The 17,794-nt window shown below is 45.9% G+C and overlaps 1 protein-coding gene across 1 annotated transcript in view; it reads left to right on the forward strand.

Moving 5' to 3' along the window:
* The first annotated feature begins 1,135 nt into the window (after nt 1-1,135).
* The window catches only part of KCTD1 (potassium channel tetramerization domain containing 1), a 92,563-nt gene continuing 75,904 nt past the window's right edge, over nt 1,136-17,794 (forward strand). The window contains 2 exon segments of the mRNA XM_047087066.1: nt 1,136-2,617; nt 2,619-2,945. Of these exon segments, the coding sequence (XP_046943022.1) occupies nt 1,136-2,617; nt 2,619-2,945 (1,809 nt within the window).

A 17,794-nucleotide genomic window follows, 5' to 3' on the forward strand; every position in this document is an offset into this window, starting at 1 on the left:
GGGGGCGGCCGAGACCCAAGTTCACTTTTTCCGCCCGCCCGCCGACGGGCCTTAGGGATCGGCATTGCTCTAGCTCCAACCAGGTGGAGCGCCTCGCCAGAGGGAGTTGTGTCAATGTGCTCCGAGGCCCGGAGGGCGGCGGCCTAAGCGTGCGGGGAGGGGTCCCTGGGGTCCGGAGCGCCTCTCCCCGAGTCTCCCCTCCCACCCGCCCCTCCCAGTCTTTCTTTCTTGCTCCTTCCCCAGGCTGGCGGGACCGGCGCAGACTTGCCCTAGACCTACGGGGAGCGCCCCGGGTCTTTAATGACAGCTTAAAAGAGGCTGTTGGAAAAGTCGAAAGGGATGAGGCTGACGTGGGGCGTGTTTCGCTCCTTTGCAAGAGTCGGAAAGGGAGCTGGGAGCCGTGCGGCTGGCCCCAGGCCCCCGCGCCTCGCCGCCAGCAAGTAGGTGGGGGAGCCGCCGCCGCCAGCCCCATCCCGCTCCCAAGCCTCGCCCGCTGCGCCCTGGCCGCGGGCGCAGAGAGGGTGCGGGGCCTCGCCGTGCCTCCTCCACCCTGCTCATTAACCTGCCTGCTCCGCTCCGGGCGGCCCCAGACCCGGCTTCTCCGAGCAGCACCCGCGGCCAGCCCGGCTCTGCCGCCTCCCCGAACCCCCGGCTCCGGGGGGCAATGAGGGGGCAGTGGAAGGGGCACTGCTCCTCGGGCATTACTTAGAGAAGCGAGACCGCCCCGCCCTCCCGCCGGCCCTCCCTCTCTCCCGCCCGGGCCCGCGCGCCACTCCGCCAGAGGGTAAGTTGGGAGTGTTTCACCCCCACCGACAGCTCTCCCTCCCCTTTCTTCACCCCCCCCCCGTTAAAGTTTTCTTAGGAGTGGGGAGAGGGGTGGGGGAGGAAGAGGGTCCAGCCAGCCTCCGTCCTTACCCTCTCCCTGCCTAACTTACCCCCGCCTCCCCTCCCCTCCATCCCCTGCGCGCCGCTGCCCCTCCGGAGTAGCGCTCCGAACTGACAATTGGAGCGCGGCTCCTTTAAGAGCCCGGCTTTGCCTCCCGGTAGCTGAAGGTCATTAAACACAAAAGCTCTCAGCGCTGCGGTCCAATATAGCGCATGCGCCCTGCCCGAGGACTGGCAGAGAGACGGCAATATGGCGAGAATGCCTGGCAGCGGGGACTGTAACACCAGCGCGGGCGGCAGCGCCAGCGCCGCCGCCGCCGCCGCCGAGAACAATGGGGAGCGGGGCGAGGGCGAGCGCGGTGCTGGGGGCCGCGGCCGCCGCCACGGCCGCCCGCACTACTGCAGCGCGGGCGAGGAGGAGGAGGAAGAGGAGGAGGACGACGAGATCCAAGAGGTGCAGATAACGGGGGACGAGGAGGAGGAGGACGGAGGTGGGGGGCTGGAGGAGGACGAGGAGGAGGAAGAGGAGGAGGAAGAGATGGGGCTGGACTGGGACGAGCCCCTGGAGCCCGAGGACTCGGCCGGGGAGGAGTTAGAGCCCGAGCCGGTCCATATGATCAATATGGACCAGAGCGCCGCGCTGGAGCCCGAGGCGCCGCCGCGACTGCTGGCGCCCCGGGCCCGCGGCGGGCCGCCCGGGGACAGCGCCGAGCTGGACCCCGACGTGCTGCAGCGCCCCGAGCGGGCCCGGCTGAGCGAGAACACCCGGCTGGCCACCCGCTACGCCGTGCGCATCTTCCGGGAGTACCTGAGCGAGAAGGCGCAGAGCCCGGACTTCGAGACCATGGACAAGGGGGCGCTGTGCCGCGTGCTGCGCTCCTTCTACGCCGAGGCCCGCTCCAAGAGCGGCCAGCTCTACAGCAAGTCGTCGCTCATCAGCATCCGCAGCTCCCTCAACCGCTACCTCAACGAGCCCCCGTACTGCCGCACGCTCGACCTCACCAAGGACCCCGAGCTGCGCAGCGCCAACCTGACGCTGGCTGCGGTCATCCGCAAGCTCGAGGAGCAGGGCGCCGGGCCCGTGGTGCAGAAGCAAGCCATCACGCGTGCCGACCTGCGCAAGCTCTACACCTCCAGCGTCTTCAGCACCAACACGCCCTTCGGGCTGCTCAACAAGGTCTGGTTCGAGACTTGCATGTACTTCTGCACGCGCGGCCGCGAGAACCAGCGCGAGCTGGAGGAGGACTCCTTTGGGCTGGCTATGGATGAGGACGGCCGCAAGTTCGTCTACTTTAAGTCCCTCGGGCCTTACCATAAGTCGCGCTCGTCGTCGTGGAGCAAGAAGCGTGCCGAGAGCAGCGACGAGGAGAACTTGCCCCGCATGTACGAGACGGGCACCGAGTTCTGCCCCTACGCCAGCTTCGTCAAGTACCTGTCGAAGCGCAACCCCCTCTGCAAGGCGTTCTTCCAGCGGCCCCGGGACCACTGCAGCGAGGGCGATGTGACCTGGTACGAGAACAAAGCCATCGGCAAGAACTTGCTGGGCACCAGGATGCAGATGCTCTCGAAGGCGGCCAAGCTCTCCAAGACCTACACCAACCACTGCATCGGCGCCGTCTCCATCGCCACGCTCAACAGCATCGCGGGCATCGGCACCAAACTGGGCTCGCCCGCCCCGCAGGGCTGCTACGCGGAGGCTCTAAACGGGGCGGCTCGCCACCACTCCCACCACCCCCCCCACCCATCCCTCCCACCACCACCGCCCCCAGCCGCCCTCGCTGGGGAACACCTATATCCTCCCCAAAGACAGCCAGGTCGGGCCCGACGTGAAATCTGAGGCTGCGCCCAAGCGCGCTCTGTACGAGTCGGTGTTCGGGTCTGGGGATATCTGCGGCCCCTCTTCCCCCAAAAGACTTTGTATCCGCCCCTCGGAGCCTGTGGATGCGGTGGTGGTGGTTTCCGTGAAACACGACCCCCTGCCTCTTCTTCCAGAAGCCAATGGGCACAGAAGCACCAATTCTCCCACAGTAGTTTCACCTGCTATTGTTTCCCCCACCCAGGTAACCAAACCAAACTCTATGCATGAAATGTTTCTTTGGTACCATTTCTAGACTAACTCCTGCTAACGCAGGTCTGGGTCCGGGCGGGGAGGAGTTTTAAAAAGTACTAAATATACTGAATCAGATTTGATTTGGTTGATTTCACCCTTAGGAGCTTAACTCTTGTGCTTTTCAGGAAAGTTTATGCCTAACCTTAAAAGATGTTGAGAAGCCAAGGTCCCTAACATTCAGTGCTGAGCTGTAAGGCTAAAACTTCAAAGTTCTCAGAACAAAAGGGTTGGAGGCACCCTGACTCTCCATTGAATGCATGAGTTTAATAAGGCACGGTGCAGGAATACCGCGCATATAAAGGAAATAATTACTTAAAATATATTTGAGTAAAGTAACCATTAAAATACTCTTGCATATTCGCCATAGCTTACAAAGATTAAAACAAAAACGGTTATAAAAAAGAAAACGTGCCAAGCCCACTTCCTGTAAGTGGGCGGGGAGTGGAGAAATTGGTAACCAGTGCCAGTTTATACTGTAATAGGTAGCTGAATGTAAAGTGATGTTTGGGGTGCGCTTTCCATAAAATAAAGTCACTTGTTAATAGAAGGAAGGGGGATCAGCACTACCAGCCAGGCTCCCTGCCCGGTAGTGGGTAGCACCTAGGCAACAAACTTCACTGCCTCTCCCTAGCCCCATGGGGCTCACTATCTAGGGGGCAGGTAACACTTAAGAATATAGGTATTTAATTAAGACAAACTGCGCAGTAGTGTGTCAAGGACATCCAAAGTTAAGAAGTTGTAGCCCAGAAGCTGAGCCCTTTGGGCAAATCAGTTTACCTCTCTGGACTTCAGAGTCCTCATCAAGGATTAGGGAACTGTTTCAATATTAATATTAGTTAATTCTCAGCAGTACCAAATTCTAGGTTGAGATTGAGGACTTGAACGGATGCTTATTATTATTTTTCCTAGAGGAATATATTCATATTACTAAAATTGTACTCATCTTTGGAATACTCTTCTCTGGGAGCCAGAAACGAGAGGTCTTTGGGGACTGTGCTCTATTCTGCAGGCAGGAGTAGCCACTGGAGGTTTTACAACTCTGACCTCCCTGCCATCATGCAGAAGTAGGAATTTCGACTGTAAGTCTGGAGGTGTAGTGCAGGCCCTTCAAGAAACAGATGTCAGGTACCTCTGTGCTTTTTCCAAAGTGGAAATTCCAGTTCTGGACAATCTGACCCTTTCAGAGGTTTACCAGCTAATCATCAAGGCCAACAGAGAAAGGGGCTGCGGATGAATTTAATATAAACAGCAAAGTTCTCTAAAATACACAAGACCTGCCGGCTATGTGTCTTTCTGTACTTCTATGTGCGTGGTACATTTCCGACAGACCAGGAGGTGGTTTTATGGAGTTGTAAGGGCGGAGAGGAGAATTCTTCTTTGGAGAATTTGGGTTTGCTTTTTCTTTGAGAGCAAAAATAAATGTTCACATTCTTCTGATAAAGTAAGACCCTTAAAATGTCCTGGTTTAGAGTGGCACCTGATTAATTGAGGAGTGAAAAGCCTGAGAAAGTTTAACATTAAAGTATATATCTGCTTGGAATAATAATGAAACAGTTTGCCTCCTGGCGTCAGTCTGCTAGTTTCTTGACATCAGTGTCCTATAGAATCGAGTTAAGATTCAAAAGATGGGAGGAGGGAGTTGTTCCGGTCGGTTTTGTTTTGGTCTAAGGAATGCAGTTGCTCTGTCACAGTCTTGTTTTAACTGAGTGAGATAAATCAGTTCTATAAACCTGAATACTGATTCATTTATTTTTCTTGAGTTACTGTCACGTAAATATAGATTACAATTAAAAATAGATTTGAGTGTCTATATGTTGGCTGATTGTTACTATGCAAAACATTATTATAGCTGAGTTCCTTGTAGTTAAAACACTACAAAAAGTTGTTCACGTATTAACACGCCTGCTTTTCACTTATGTTAAAGTAAGTTTTTAACCAGGATTAAGAAGTTTAAGGGAACTCTAGTGATTCCTATAGAAGTCACCTTATGCGGTCTGAGCATTCTAAGAATGATACAAATGTTGAGTTTCTGTAGAAAGCTGATGTTAAACTTTTTCCTCTTGTATTTATTAAAATCACTGTAACCTTGAGGTCCAGGGCATTTCCTGGGGATTAATGACCGGCTGGGGTTAGTGGCCCAAGGCACTGCTTTAGGCAGTCACCTCCTCTTGGCTGGTCATTAATCTTCAGGAAATGCTGTTAGGTCATTAATCTTCAGGAAATGTATGCCTTCAGCTTCAGTCACTATTACTTAATTATGAACACAGGCTATCTAACCTTAATATTGGCCAGACTCCTCAAGTGGTATTGCACAGAACTCCACCGTTGACCATCTTATTCTAGACTTCTTGAGAATACTCACACCCCGATGCTTTGATTCTCTTCTAACGTTGCAAGTTTCTCAACAAACAAAGAGCCTAGAACTTTAAATGCATTTACTCTTTTTACTTCTTGAGAGTGTTCATAAGTGGGTCATTGAAAAATGAATGCATCCAAGGATTAACAATCATGGAATTTGTGATTTTTACTCACGTGAAGTTCCTGATTTTTGTTGGTTTTGTGGGGTGGGGAGGGGTTATGGTAGCGGTTGTGATGGTTGCTTTAAGAAGTTCACTCTAATTCCCTGGAATGGCTGTGGTAAAAGCAAAGGGTAGTTTCCATCTCCCCTCCTCCTGCATAGCTGTTGTGATCTAAGATGATCCACTTACTGGTGCGGCTTCTTAGCGCTCATGGAGATCACATGGTACATTTTAAAAGGCTTAGTTTAGCACAGCCCCTCCTACATTTTCATAGCTGTTCTCTTTACATGAAAATACAGCATTCTTCCTGCCTCAGAGAACAGTTCTGCTTAGATGGATGATAGAGATTTGTAACTTTAGTCTTTTTTATTTGCACACAACATAGTAAGGTTTAGATTCTAAATGTCATAGTTTTGTTGCTAAAGCTTTTATAGACTGTGCCTCTCTCCAGTACCAAAGATGTGAGCATTAGCTCCCTAAAATACATACTCAGGCACCTTTGTGAGCTTGTGACAAAGGTGTCTTCAGTTGCGTGTGTTTGACTTTAACCCATATTACTTCTAGAAATACTTTTCAGGAATTCTGCAAGTAGGAAATCGAGTAGTGGAAAGAGTCTGGAGCTGGTGGTGCACATCCCCCGTGTCTGTTTCATTGACTTCACTAGGAGCCAGTCACACCTTATAGCGTCCCAGCTGAAAAGGAGAGCAGCCTGTCTGTGGGGCACATGCAGTTGTTCCTGACCTTGCCTTTGAGAAGTCAGATGTTGTTAGCACTGGGAAACCAGCTTTCGTTCAGGTGCTTAGTGTGGGAAGGGAGAAGGGATATTCAATCTGTCTGCTTAATAGAAAAAAACAAACAAACACAAGCATTTTATGCATTATTGAAAAAATCGCCAGTCTTATTTTTAATTTAGGAGGGCTACTCTCTTAAAGAGAGAATCCATCAAACTTCAATAAACGTGAAGGGAGTCGTGGGTTTAACAGCCAGAGCAACTGTAACAAGTCTTTTTTGTAATGGTTATCCGGAGCTATTAGGATTAACTGCCTTGTTTAAATCAGGATATTTCCCTGATTTTTAATGTTAGCTGTGGCTGCCTTCCTTTTTTCTACTGTAGGAGTAGTTGCTCTCCCGTTCAGATTGGTGGAAAAAGTAAATGTCAGTAACATTAAGTGTGTAACTTTTTTCATTCATTCAGGAAGCAGTTATTGAGCACCTACTATTTTGGCTTTGGTACCAGGAATCTTTATAAATTAATCCATTTTCCGCTTGGCAAGTAGTTGCATTGGCAAGATTTTGGCCTCATGAAGTATTAAAACCAGATCAAAATAAGGAAAGTTAAAAGGTGATATACTTAATGGTTTGCAGCAGTCATTTTGGGAAAGAAATCTGTATTCTTAACTCTTGCGTGTTATTATTGCAATCATTATGCAAATGAAGTGTTCTAAATTGCTGTAAACCCACATGTATGTCAGCTCACTATCTATTAAATCTGACCCAGGAAACAGGAAGAGAAGTATTTGCTGCCAAATGAGAAAGTGGTTCCCATTCATTTAAAACTTAAATCCTTTGGGGCGCCTGGGTGGCTCAGTCGGTTGAGCGTCCGACTTTGGCTCAGGTCATGATCTCACAGCTCGTGAGTTCGAGCCCCGCGTTGGGCTCTGTGCTGACAGCTCAGAGCCTGGAGCCTGCTTCTGCTTCTGTGTCTCCCTCTCTCTCTGCCCCTAACCCCCTCGCATTCTGTCTCTGTCTCTGTCAAAAATAAATAAACATTAAAAAAAAAAATTAAAAAAAAAACAACAAAAAAAATTTAAATCCTTGAATCATCTCGATTTTAGAATCTGGCTCCCCAAACAAATGTTACCTAACAGGCCACCCTCTTGTCACTGCAGGTAAGAGTCCCTTTTTCTAATAGGACTGCTTGTTGTATGTGAGACTGTTTAAAGCTGGCTCTGCCTTGGCCCAGGCCAGTCAAAACTCCAATTATTTAATAGAAAGTTAAGTTTCAGGTTACCTTGTGGCGTCTTAGCTGCCATTTCAAAAGCAGAATTGATGCAGGAATTGAGACGTGGTTCCCTGTGTTGCAAATCTTGGGAACAAACCTATAGGCTGGCAATCTGTGGGTTTGTCACATGCTAGAACTTTATTTGTTGAGCCTATTTTTACCTCTCTTGATTGATCCTTCACTGTATTATACTAGTTAATCAGGATGCCTTTCTAAAGACTTCTCTGGAGAATTTAGATAGGGTGAAGGTGGAGGAAATTAGTTGGTCCAGAAGGGCGTATCAACTGACCTTGATAAACTAAACTGAGAGAAAACGTAGCTTTCAGATTTGAAACATTGCATGCGCAAACTTTTTTAGTCACCACTAGTGGTGTTCCAAAGACCCTGAATTCAGTTCAAGAACCTCCTTTTACCTGCTAAGTGCTACCTCCAGGAGCAGGATTTGGCCTTTGCCCTCAGTCCTCCGTGGCAGGTGGGCAAGCCAGTGGGCTTCAAACTGGAGTGATTGCTTGATACACAGACACCACAGTGGAAGCAGATGAACTTTTAAATTTTAGGTTCTGTAAAATTTTAGACTCTAAACTTTAGGTTTTCAGATTTGTAAAATTTTCTCTTTGCCTGCTACTCCTCAAGAGAGGATAGACTGTGAATGGTGTTGAGTTTTTAGAACAGGGAATGAGCATAATCTAGAAACAGAGTGTTTAAGCCAGTTGAGATCCCTCATCACAGCAAGGGCTGTATTTCCTAACACCCATGGCTTTAAACTAGACAGCAGACCACAGTGTATCCACTATACTACAGAAGACCAAACCTAATTAGACATGTTTTAGGTTTTCAGCAATTCTCCCGTCCTTCTGGTCAACTTCCTTTACAGTCAGACTTCCTTTCAGCTTAGAGTTTAACAACCTGATGGAGCCATTTTTTTAATTTAATTTAATTTAGTTTAATTTAATTTAATTTTATTTATTTGGTTTTTACTTATATCCTATCCTAAACTCGGTCCAAGCCTGGGATAACCGAATTTTCAAGAACAACAAAGTGGGAGATCTCTTACAGGACTGTAAACAGTCCAGAGCACCTGAACTTTCATCGGGAGTTTTTGTCACAGCAGTTTGCTCTGCTTCGGGAACCCCAGTGGGAACTTCTTTCTTCTGGAAACCCACTGTATTCCGAGATCTGTGATTCCTGTTCAGTGACTACAAACAATTGGGCTCCTACTGGCTGTCCAGGCAGTGAGTTTGGTTGTGTTTCATATGGGGCGGGGGGCGGGGGGGGGGGTGGCAGGGAAGTCCTAAAGCATACTCCTCATACGGGGGGAGCGGTGTGAGGATGGCAGAGGGCTCCCAAGTTGTTTGAGTCCATGTGTATAACCCTGGAAAGCTGAGGGACTTGGGGAGACCTTGAAGGAGAGGATTCCCACATCACCAGCTGGGTTCTGTGCCTCCCACCCTTCTGCCCCTGCCTGCCCCAAGGTAGACATTTGAAAATCCCCTTTATCTTGCAAACCTTTCCTGGGAGGATCCAGCCTCATTCACACCTTGAATTCCTGCTTTCCCCTGATCTCCTGGCAGTGAACCCTGGAAGATGGGCGTTTTGATCCCGTCTGGGAGGAAGGAGGTACCTGCTACCTGAAAGGGCTGACAGATTTAAGAGAGCGTTAGGTTGTAGGCTTCTAGGAAAAGAGGAGAGGAATTCAGAAAGGAATGCTCAAGGATGGCAGAGATAAATGGCGCTTCCTTTGTGAGTAATGTCACAAATTGGAATGTCAGGATTAGTTTGGAAGCTTTTAATCATTATTTTCTAGTTTTACTCTGTGTCTCCAGCTCAGTCAGGTGCCTCACCATTCGGCACCAATCTTTCCTCTCAATCCAAGGAAAAGGGAACTATTATTTATAGCACCCATCTCTTTTGGGTGCTTTCCACCACGTGTCAGCGACCAAGCTAGTAGATATACTATAGATATATATGTATATTCATTTGGTATTTGTAATACATCCCCCCATATAGACAGCATGGTCATGGATAAATACATTTATACAGATATAAATATACACATAATCTGTATATAAACTTGATCCATGAGAAAATTGTCCATTTTGCTGTTGTAGTCAAAGAAAGAAGTGTTTAAGGCACGTTTCTTGAGCTTGTGGATTAGTTATGATACTTGAACTTGCTATGTTTTTTCCCATGTAGTTTGAAGGACTATAACTTAGAAGTGAGAAGTGTTCCCAGCCTTCTAGCTGTTCCCAGCCTCCTAGATGTTCTAGGTCAGCGATTGGATCTGATCCAGGCAGGAGTGAATGAGGGGCGGGCTCTGGCCATGGAGGTCTCATTCTGTTGGGCTGCAGTCTGCGGAGACCAAGGAGGCCACATCCTCTGACTGATTTTGTAGTTATGAAGTGGAGTGTAATTAATAATGACTAACATGCACCAAGGGCTTTACAGTGCTCTTCCGACTGGCAGTAGACCAACCCAGGGAGTTATTTCCATTTTATGAAGGAGGAGACTAAGGTCTAACTAACCTTTGTTGGCTAACTTGGTTAAGGTTTAACAACTGATAGGTAATATGCCTGGATTTGGATCCAGGCCTGTTTGATTCAAGAGTCTCTGCTTTTAAAACATTTTTTTTTAAGTTTATTTATTTTGAGAGAGAGTGTGTGAGCAGGGGAGGGGCAGAGAGAGAGAGAGAGAGAGAGAGAGAGAATCCCAAGCAGGCTCCGAGTTGTCAGCGCAGAGCCTGATGCAGGGCTTGAACTCACAAACCATGAGATCATGACCTGAGCCAAAACCAAGAGTTGGGCTCTTACCCAACTGAGCCACCCAGGCATCCCCAGAGTCTCTGTTTACATCCAGTCTATTGATTTCCAAAATTCTTACCAACTGTTCAAATAGAAAAATCCAGCCAATGAAGGGAAGGCGATGTAACATTGGATTCTTATCACTACCTTAGGTGCTTTCCCAGGCCAATTTACGAAGAGAGAACTTGTTACAGTCAAACAAATAAATAAAAGGCAGAGAGCACAAAATACTATTTCCAGTGAGTTCATGCTTCTGCTTTGCTGTATGGGGTCCCCCGACCATTGGTAGATTCTGGGACTGTAACAGCCTCTTTTGAGAAGCCCTGTCACTTAGCAGGTAAGAACAGATGCCAGTGCCAGATCCCCCGGACCAGATGTCCACTCGGCTCCCAGTCTCCCTATGTTCCAGTTTCCTCCTTGGTCAGTGGGGATGGTGGTCACACCTACCTTGCAGGGTCACCAGTATTAGGTGAATTACTGTACGAAAAGTGCCTAAAGCCGGAGCACTCAAGGAACATTTACTATCCTTTTATTACCTTAGCACAGAATCTCTTACATTTGAAGAACTGCTGATCTGGATGTTAAAGTCTCAGGCTTCAGTTTTCTCTTGTAAATAGCTTGTCGGGGTGCTGTGTGTGGGGTCTCTGCTGTTTCTTCTTCAGGGGTGTGCCTGGACTCCGGCCAGTAGCAGTTCCTCTGGTCTCCTAGTAGATAGGAAGTCTCCAGGTGGCCTCTTGCATGCCTGACTGGCTCAGTCAGAGGAGCCTGTGCGACTCTTGAACTTGAGGTTGTGAGTTCAAGCCCCACGTGGAGTGTAGAGATTACTTAAGTAAATAAAACTTGAAAACAAAAAACCCATCACATCCATGGGGATGCTTTACCCCTGAAGCCTGGTTTTCTCTCCTCTGCTTTTCTTTAAGATTTGCATTTGCTGTGACTCCAGGCGGGCTTGATCTCTACACCTTGTCGGAATAGGTATATTCCGCAGGCTGCTCCCATTTCTCTTTACGAAAGACTTGGAAATTTTCAAGCGCTAAAGAGGGTAGCAGAGAGCACTCTGCGGGGCATAATTGATGCCCAGACTCCATCAGGTTTGCAAAAGTTGGCCTAGGGGTGCTCACTGGGGCTTTTTTACAAGAGATGAAATTTTATCAAAACGGTTTGGGATTCTGGGAGTGATCATCATACTGGAGTTCTTAACGGTGTTAGGAGGGTCATTATAGCAATGACTTTCAGCGTTCCAGAAACAGGGCCTATAATTTGGCTAGTTCCTATGTTATGGCATTTGCATTTCCTTAATGCATAATTGGACTATAATTTTCTAAAACTTGACTCTGGTCTTGGAGATTCTATAAATCAATAGACATTCCACTTAAAGTTGAGGTGTACAAATACATGTTTTGAGCAGACTGCAAAATCAGAGTAATTGGTGGTTTGATGCGGTGTTGCTGACCAATTAATGACCTCTTGTGATTTGTTTTAAGTTTGACAAAGTGGTCTTATAAAATAGAAATGATTGATATGATGATGCAGGGATTTATTACCCCTAATTTAGTTTGCCCTTCAATTACTCACAGTATTCAGCCACCATAGTCCTTACAGGGATAAGTTTGTGGGCTTTTAGAATTATATTAATTCTGTTAATTAATACATACAATTAATCTATTAATTTTATTAAGCCATCTCGTATGAAATGTTGGCTTCTGTTTTATGACATTCTCTCTGACAAAACTAAATAGATTTTAGATAGTTTCTTCTATTGTGAACAAACATCTCATTGTTTTTTACTCCAGAAAAAAAAAAAAAAAAAGACTTGTAGGATGTTTATTTTTCAGTGGATTGAGGTAGCAGTTTAAAATCCTATTGCTGTAGAAACACACAGAACCAAATAAAAATGTAATAAGACCATGACAGAACTGAGTAAGGTAGCTTCATTTTCCTTTCCTTACTCAGTGTTCATTCACGTGTTAGTTTTTTATAATTAGTGGTAGGATCTTCATAAAACTGGTGATTTCACTGTTTTCTGGATCATTTTATTAGGGGAAGGAGAAATGATCAAATGATCTCTCCTCTGCTTTTCTTTAAGCTTTAACCAACTGAGCCACCCAGGCGCCCCCAGAATCTCTGCTTTAAATTCATAGTCTGCTGATTCCAAAATTCTTACCAACTGTTCAAGGCTTTTTCCACTTGCTTTTTTTCTTTTTTTCTTTTTTTTTTTTTTACACTTACAAAGAGGATCATGAGATCATAGATCCTTTCCCTCTGTTTAACTGTCATCTCAAGTGATATGGTTTGGAACCACCTGTGGGGATATGAATGATCTAAGAAGAGAAAAGTCAAGGTGAGGGAGCATGCTATACAGTAAAACTCTCAAAATCAAATTTATTTATAAAAGCATTTATTGAGCACTTGTTGTTTGCAAGGTGGGAATTTGGAGGTAAGGAATAACTTAGAAATAGTTAAGAGAAGATACTGGAGAACTAGAAAGGCAATACCTAGGTAAAGTCAAAAGGAGGACTAGTTGATGAGGAAGAGGGTCTGGCCTTAATGACTCTTCACAAGTAAACCCTGGAGAGTAAATTGTGTGTCTTACTGTCTAAGAAGTGGGACTGAAGGTGGCCTAACCAAACTGAAAGTGTGAACATTTAAATCTTAAAAATGTATAAGGAGAATATGAAAACTTGGAGAAAATAAAATCTTGTCAAAATGTAAGCCTTTTCTTTGCTATCACATTGAGACCTCTTGTGAAAGCCTTAGTACATGGCTAAATTTTAGATGTCCCAGCACGAAGGAAAGGTGCCACGTTTTGCCACGCATCAGCCCCTCCAAATGTTCACCCAGTTGTTCAAGCATGTATTTTAAGGTTGAGTATTCCAGCAGTAACCCAAAGAAATTCAGACCTGATACTTTGCCACAGTTTGCTTTTAATGACAACTTTTGCTGTCACTAGAAGCCTGGCTCCTTTGGTGCCTGGCATTATTTCTTTCACATCTCGGGGACTGTGGGACCACACTGTGAATAGCGTTATACTAAGGTGCACGTGAATTGTGCTTTACTGTTTGCAGAGGGCACTTTGTTCTAAGGAAGCTGTATACGGCTTCGAGTGGGTACAGTGTCAAGTGGGTACAGGGTTAGATAGATGGTGGGGACACAGATAAAGTCCTTGTATTTGGAGGACTGGTAGTCTTGTGGAGGAGGTAGACAAGGAACATGAAGAATAAACCCCAGTTGTGGGTTATGTCCTGTGATTCTCTGTGTACACGCGCAAGCTGACAGGAGAGGATAGGAATGGTCATTGTGCCCATTCTGGAAATGAGAGAAACCCTCAGAGAACTTAGGCAGTTTCTCAAGTTCACCTCCCAACAGAGGAGCAAAGTTAAAGTTCTGTTTCCAACTCTAGGTATAGGCCTCTTCTACAATGGTACTTTTTTAGCCTTAATTTTTTTAATGTTTGTTTATTTTTGAGAGACAGAGAGAGAGTATGAGCAGGGGAAGGGCAGAGAGAGAGTGACACAGAGAATCCCCAGTAGGCTCCAGGCTCTGAGCTGTCAGCAAAGAGCCCAACCCGGGGCTCGAACTCACCAGCAGTGAGATCATGACCTGAGCTGAAGTCGGACGCTTAACTGACTGAGCCACCTGGGCGCCCCTGAAAACTAAAAGAATCTTAATGTGATTTTGTGCTTTTGGAGTTGCAGGAAAATAAAAAGGAACATTCTGGATTAGGGTGAAATAGAATGGCTCCGTCTTCCAAATGTCAGCACACTCTCTCGATGACAGTGGCCGAAAGCTGTAGTTGGATGATTGACTTGGGGGTCTTCCGAGGAGCCCTTTGTGCAGCGGTGGAGGGCCGGCGGCGGCTGCTCATCAGGTCTGACACTCACTGGGGGCAGGGCGCGGGCTCTGTGACCTCCTTCACTGTTCTCTGTGGAGGTTGACTTGCCCCCCAAGGCCTTCAGTCTTTCCCACTTCACTCGGAGCACTTAATTAAAAGAAAAAGTGAGCCCAGTTCTGATGCAGAGTTATGACTAGTAAAAAGAACCAATAAAAATGACTATAAAGGGCCTGACAAATAGAAAATGTTTAATAATACTAAGGCGCTTTATGGAGCAAGGGTTTACCTCTTGGCACAGGATGACAGGCGTTCCTGCAGAGGCTTTTCCCTCGCTGCTGCTCTTGGCAGGCAGTTCTTGCCCGGCTGGAACAGGCGAGGGAGACGGGTTCTGTCAGCCTGGGGTCACCTGACTTCTTACTGCAAGAAGATCGCAGGGAAGTGACAGCCCGCTGACATGTGGCCCTTTTGTTGGTGACAACAGATAACATGAGGGATAAAGGACGCTTAGGTGACCCAGGAGCCGAAAGGAAAACAAGGAAGGGACACAGAAAAAGAAAAAAAAAGGGAAGGGAAGGGAAGGGCTAAGGAACCTGCAGTCTTACAGGAAGTTTGGGGCAGAACTAACATTCTCTATCAGTTAGAGATTATTAGACTTACCAAAGAATAGACCAAGTTAGAGTTAGGAGAATAACTATCCTGAATGGCCTTGGGAAAGTTACTTAGTTTCTCAACTGTTAGAGGGGTAATACTGTTGTGAGTAGTAAAAGCCCGTGGTATGTGCTCAATAACTGATAACTTTGTTTAAAAAAATTCTGTTGGTTAGAGATTATTGGAAAAGTAGAAGGATGGCAATAATTTACAGCTGATCCTCGATATTAATTTTTAATTTTTTGAAGATTTCATTTTTTAAGTAATCTCTATGCCCATTGTGGGGCTTGAACTTACAACCTGAGGGTCAAGAGTCACATGCTCTACCAACTGAGTCCGCTAGGTGCCCCCTCAATATTCTCTTTTAAAGCTAAGACAGAGGATCCAAAAAAAAATCACAAAGTATTTATAAACACAGGTGAAAGGATGCAAACACACAAAAAACCCAGTTGGAGAACCCACATCTGTGCTGGGAATAAAATAATGATCATCAAAATCATAAAAATGAATCATAAAAACTATAAAGTTCAGGGAGAGATAGATACTAAATTCTAGATATCCCTGTTTGAGCCAGTGTGTAACTCACTAAAATGTAAACATAAAATTAAACTTTCAAGCTTTTATTCTCTTTTCATTTATATCATGAAGAAGATAATTTAAATATACTTTGTATAATATGTCTAAAGGATTAATTTTGGACTAACTTTCAAGTAGGTTTTAAACAGAAAAGTTGAAATGAGTTGTAAGTATTGGCAATATGTCTTCTGTATTGAATACAGTTATCCATCTCATTAAAAAATACACCATTTGCACCATTTGATTTTTCCTAATTATAAGCATTGAATTTATAGAAACTGATCTTTTTTTTTTTAAAGTTGTTTTAAATGTTTATTTTTGAAAGAGAGAGAGAGAGAGAAAGACAACAGCAGTGGGGGAGGTGCAGAGAGAGAGGGAGACACAGAATCTGAAGCAGGCTCCAGGCTCTGGGCTATCAGCACAGAGCCTGACGTGGGGCTCGAGCCCACAAACTCTGTGATCATGACCTGAACCGAAGTTGGATGCTTAACCAACTGAGCCACCCAGGAGTCCCAGAAACTGATCTCTTTGAGAGGTTTATTTTATTTTTAGAGAGAGAGAGCGCATGAGCAGGGCAGAGGGGCACAGAAAGAGAGAAAGACAGGGAGAGACAGAGAGAATCTTAAGTAGGCTCCGTGCCCAGCATGGAATCTGACTTGGGGCTCAATCCCGCGACTATGAGATCATAACCTGAACTGAAATCAAGGGTCCGACGCTCAACTGACTGAGCCACCCAGATGCCCTGAAACTGATCTCTTTTTATTTATAATTTTCACACCAGTAAAGCATATTCTAAGTTTGTTTGGATAAACGAGTATCGTAATTCTCTAGAATATATAACTAGGCGGCGCCTGAGTGGCTCATTCAGTTGAGCATCTGACTCTTGATTTCGGCTCAGGTCATGATCTCACAGTATGTGAGTTCGAGACCCACATGGGACTGTGAGCTGACAATAGGGAGCCTGCTTGGGACTCTCTCCCACTCTCTGCCTCCCCTGCTCCTGCTCTCTCTCTCTTTCAAAATAAGTAAATAAATAAAATTTTTAAATGCTGCATTAAATGTTTTTTTAAAAAAGAGTATATAACTAGGATCTTTTAAACTTTTATCATTGAAAATAATACATATGACCAGATGATAAATTGCAGGTTTGTTTTTTTTTTTTTAATAGCTTAAAAAACGTTCTCATGGCCGCTTGACAACCAGAAAATATCTCCTCCAGATGCAATAAAGAATATGAAACTTTCTGGCAACATACTACATAGAACAGTGGCACTCTTTGTGTTAAAGTGCTAATTTGAGAGAGATTATGTCATTCTCTTAACTCTCTTTTCCTGCTTGACAAATAAAATCCTTGCTCAACTGACATAAATCATGAAATAATTCACATTTTACTCTGAATTTAGTTTAGGAATGAAGTCAGTAAATAGTGTCTACATCATGAAGTATGTGTTAGATAATTAGCCTTCAGAGCATTGCTTACTATCAGGCCAGACCTCTCATTCCTGAAGAATTTGTCGCCATGTTTGAACAGCTAATGTATATGAATAGCATGTTACTGTAAATACACAGTTACTCAGTGCACATTATCCCATCTAATCCTCATGACGGTGGTATAGCTAGAGAGATTCATGGCCTGCCCCAGGAAGGACAGGCAATAAATGGCAAACCCAGGACTGTATTCCAAGCGTCTCACTCGTCCATTTATTCAGCACATATTTACAGAGCACCTAGTATGTGCTGATCACGGACAACCCAGTAAAGAGCAAGACAGAAGGTTGGTCTCATTTTTCATGGACTTGACCTTCAAGTGGGAGTGACATCAAAACTAACGAAACTATCATGAATATAAACTGAAGTGACTGGGCAGCTACTGTCTCCCTCTGATGGGTCCCCTGCCCCCCATCAGCTGGGTTGCTCCCATACAGAAGCAGGCCACACATACTGGGCACTTGTGCGAACCTAATTGCAGGTGCGGCTTTGCGTGAACCCAGGGCAGATGGAGCTGTGACTGGCCGCGCCCACACTTCCAGATAAAGATGCTCACTGTTGGGGCGCCTGGGTGGCTCGGTCGGTTAAGCATCCGACTTCAGCTCAGGTCATGATCTCACAGCCCATGAGTTCGAGCCCCGCGTCGGGTTCTGTGCTAACCGCTCAGAGCCTGGAGCCTGTTTCGGATTCTGTGTCTCCCTCTCTCTCTGCCCCTCCCCTGTTCATGCTCTCTCTCTGTCTCAAAAATAAATAAACGTTAAAATTAAAAAAAAAAAAAAAAAGCTCACTGTTGGATGAGCCACATCAGACTTCAAGTTTCCCTAGTGAACTGTCAGGGGAAGGACACCTATAGCACAGGTGTTAGCATGGTCCATTTCCTAAGAACTCAGAGTGGATAACGCCTCTGACCACCTCAGCCTATTAGGTAGGATGAGG

Source organism: Lynx rufus, unplaced genomic scaffold (genome assembly GCF_022079265.1).
Source record: "Lynx rufus isolate CCGP_SWC_20201006 ecotype Redwood Valley unplaced genomic scaffold, mLynRuf1.p SCAF_22, whole genome shotgun sequence".
NCBI classification, from domain to species: Eukaryota; Metazoa; Chordata; class Mammalia; order Carnivora; family Felidae; genus Lynx; species Lynx rufus.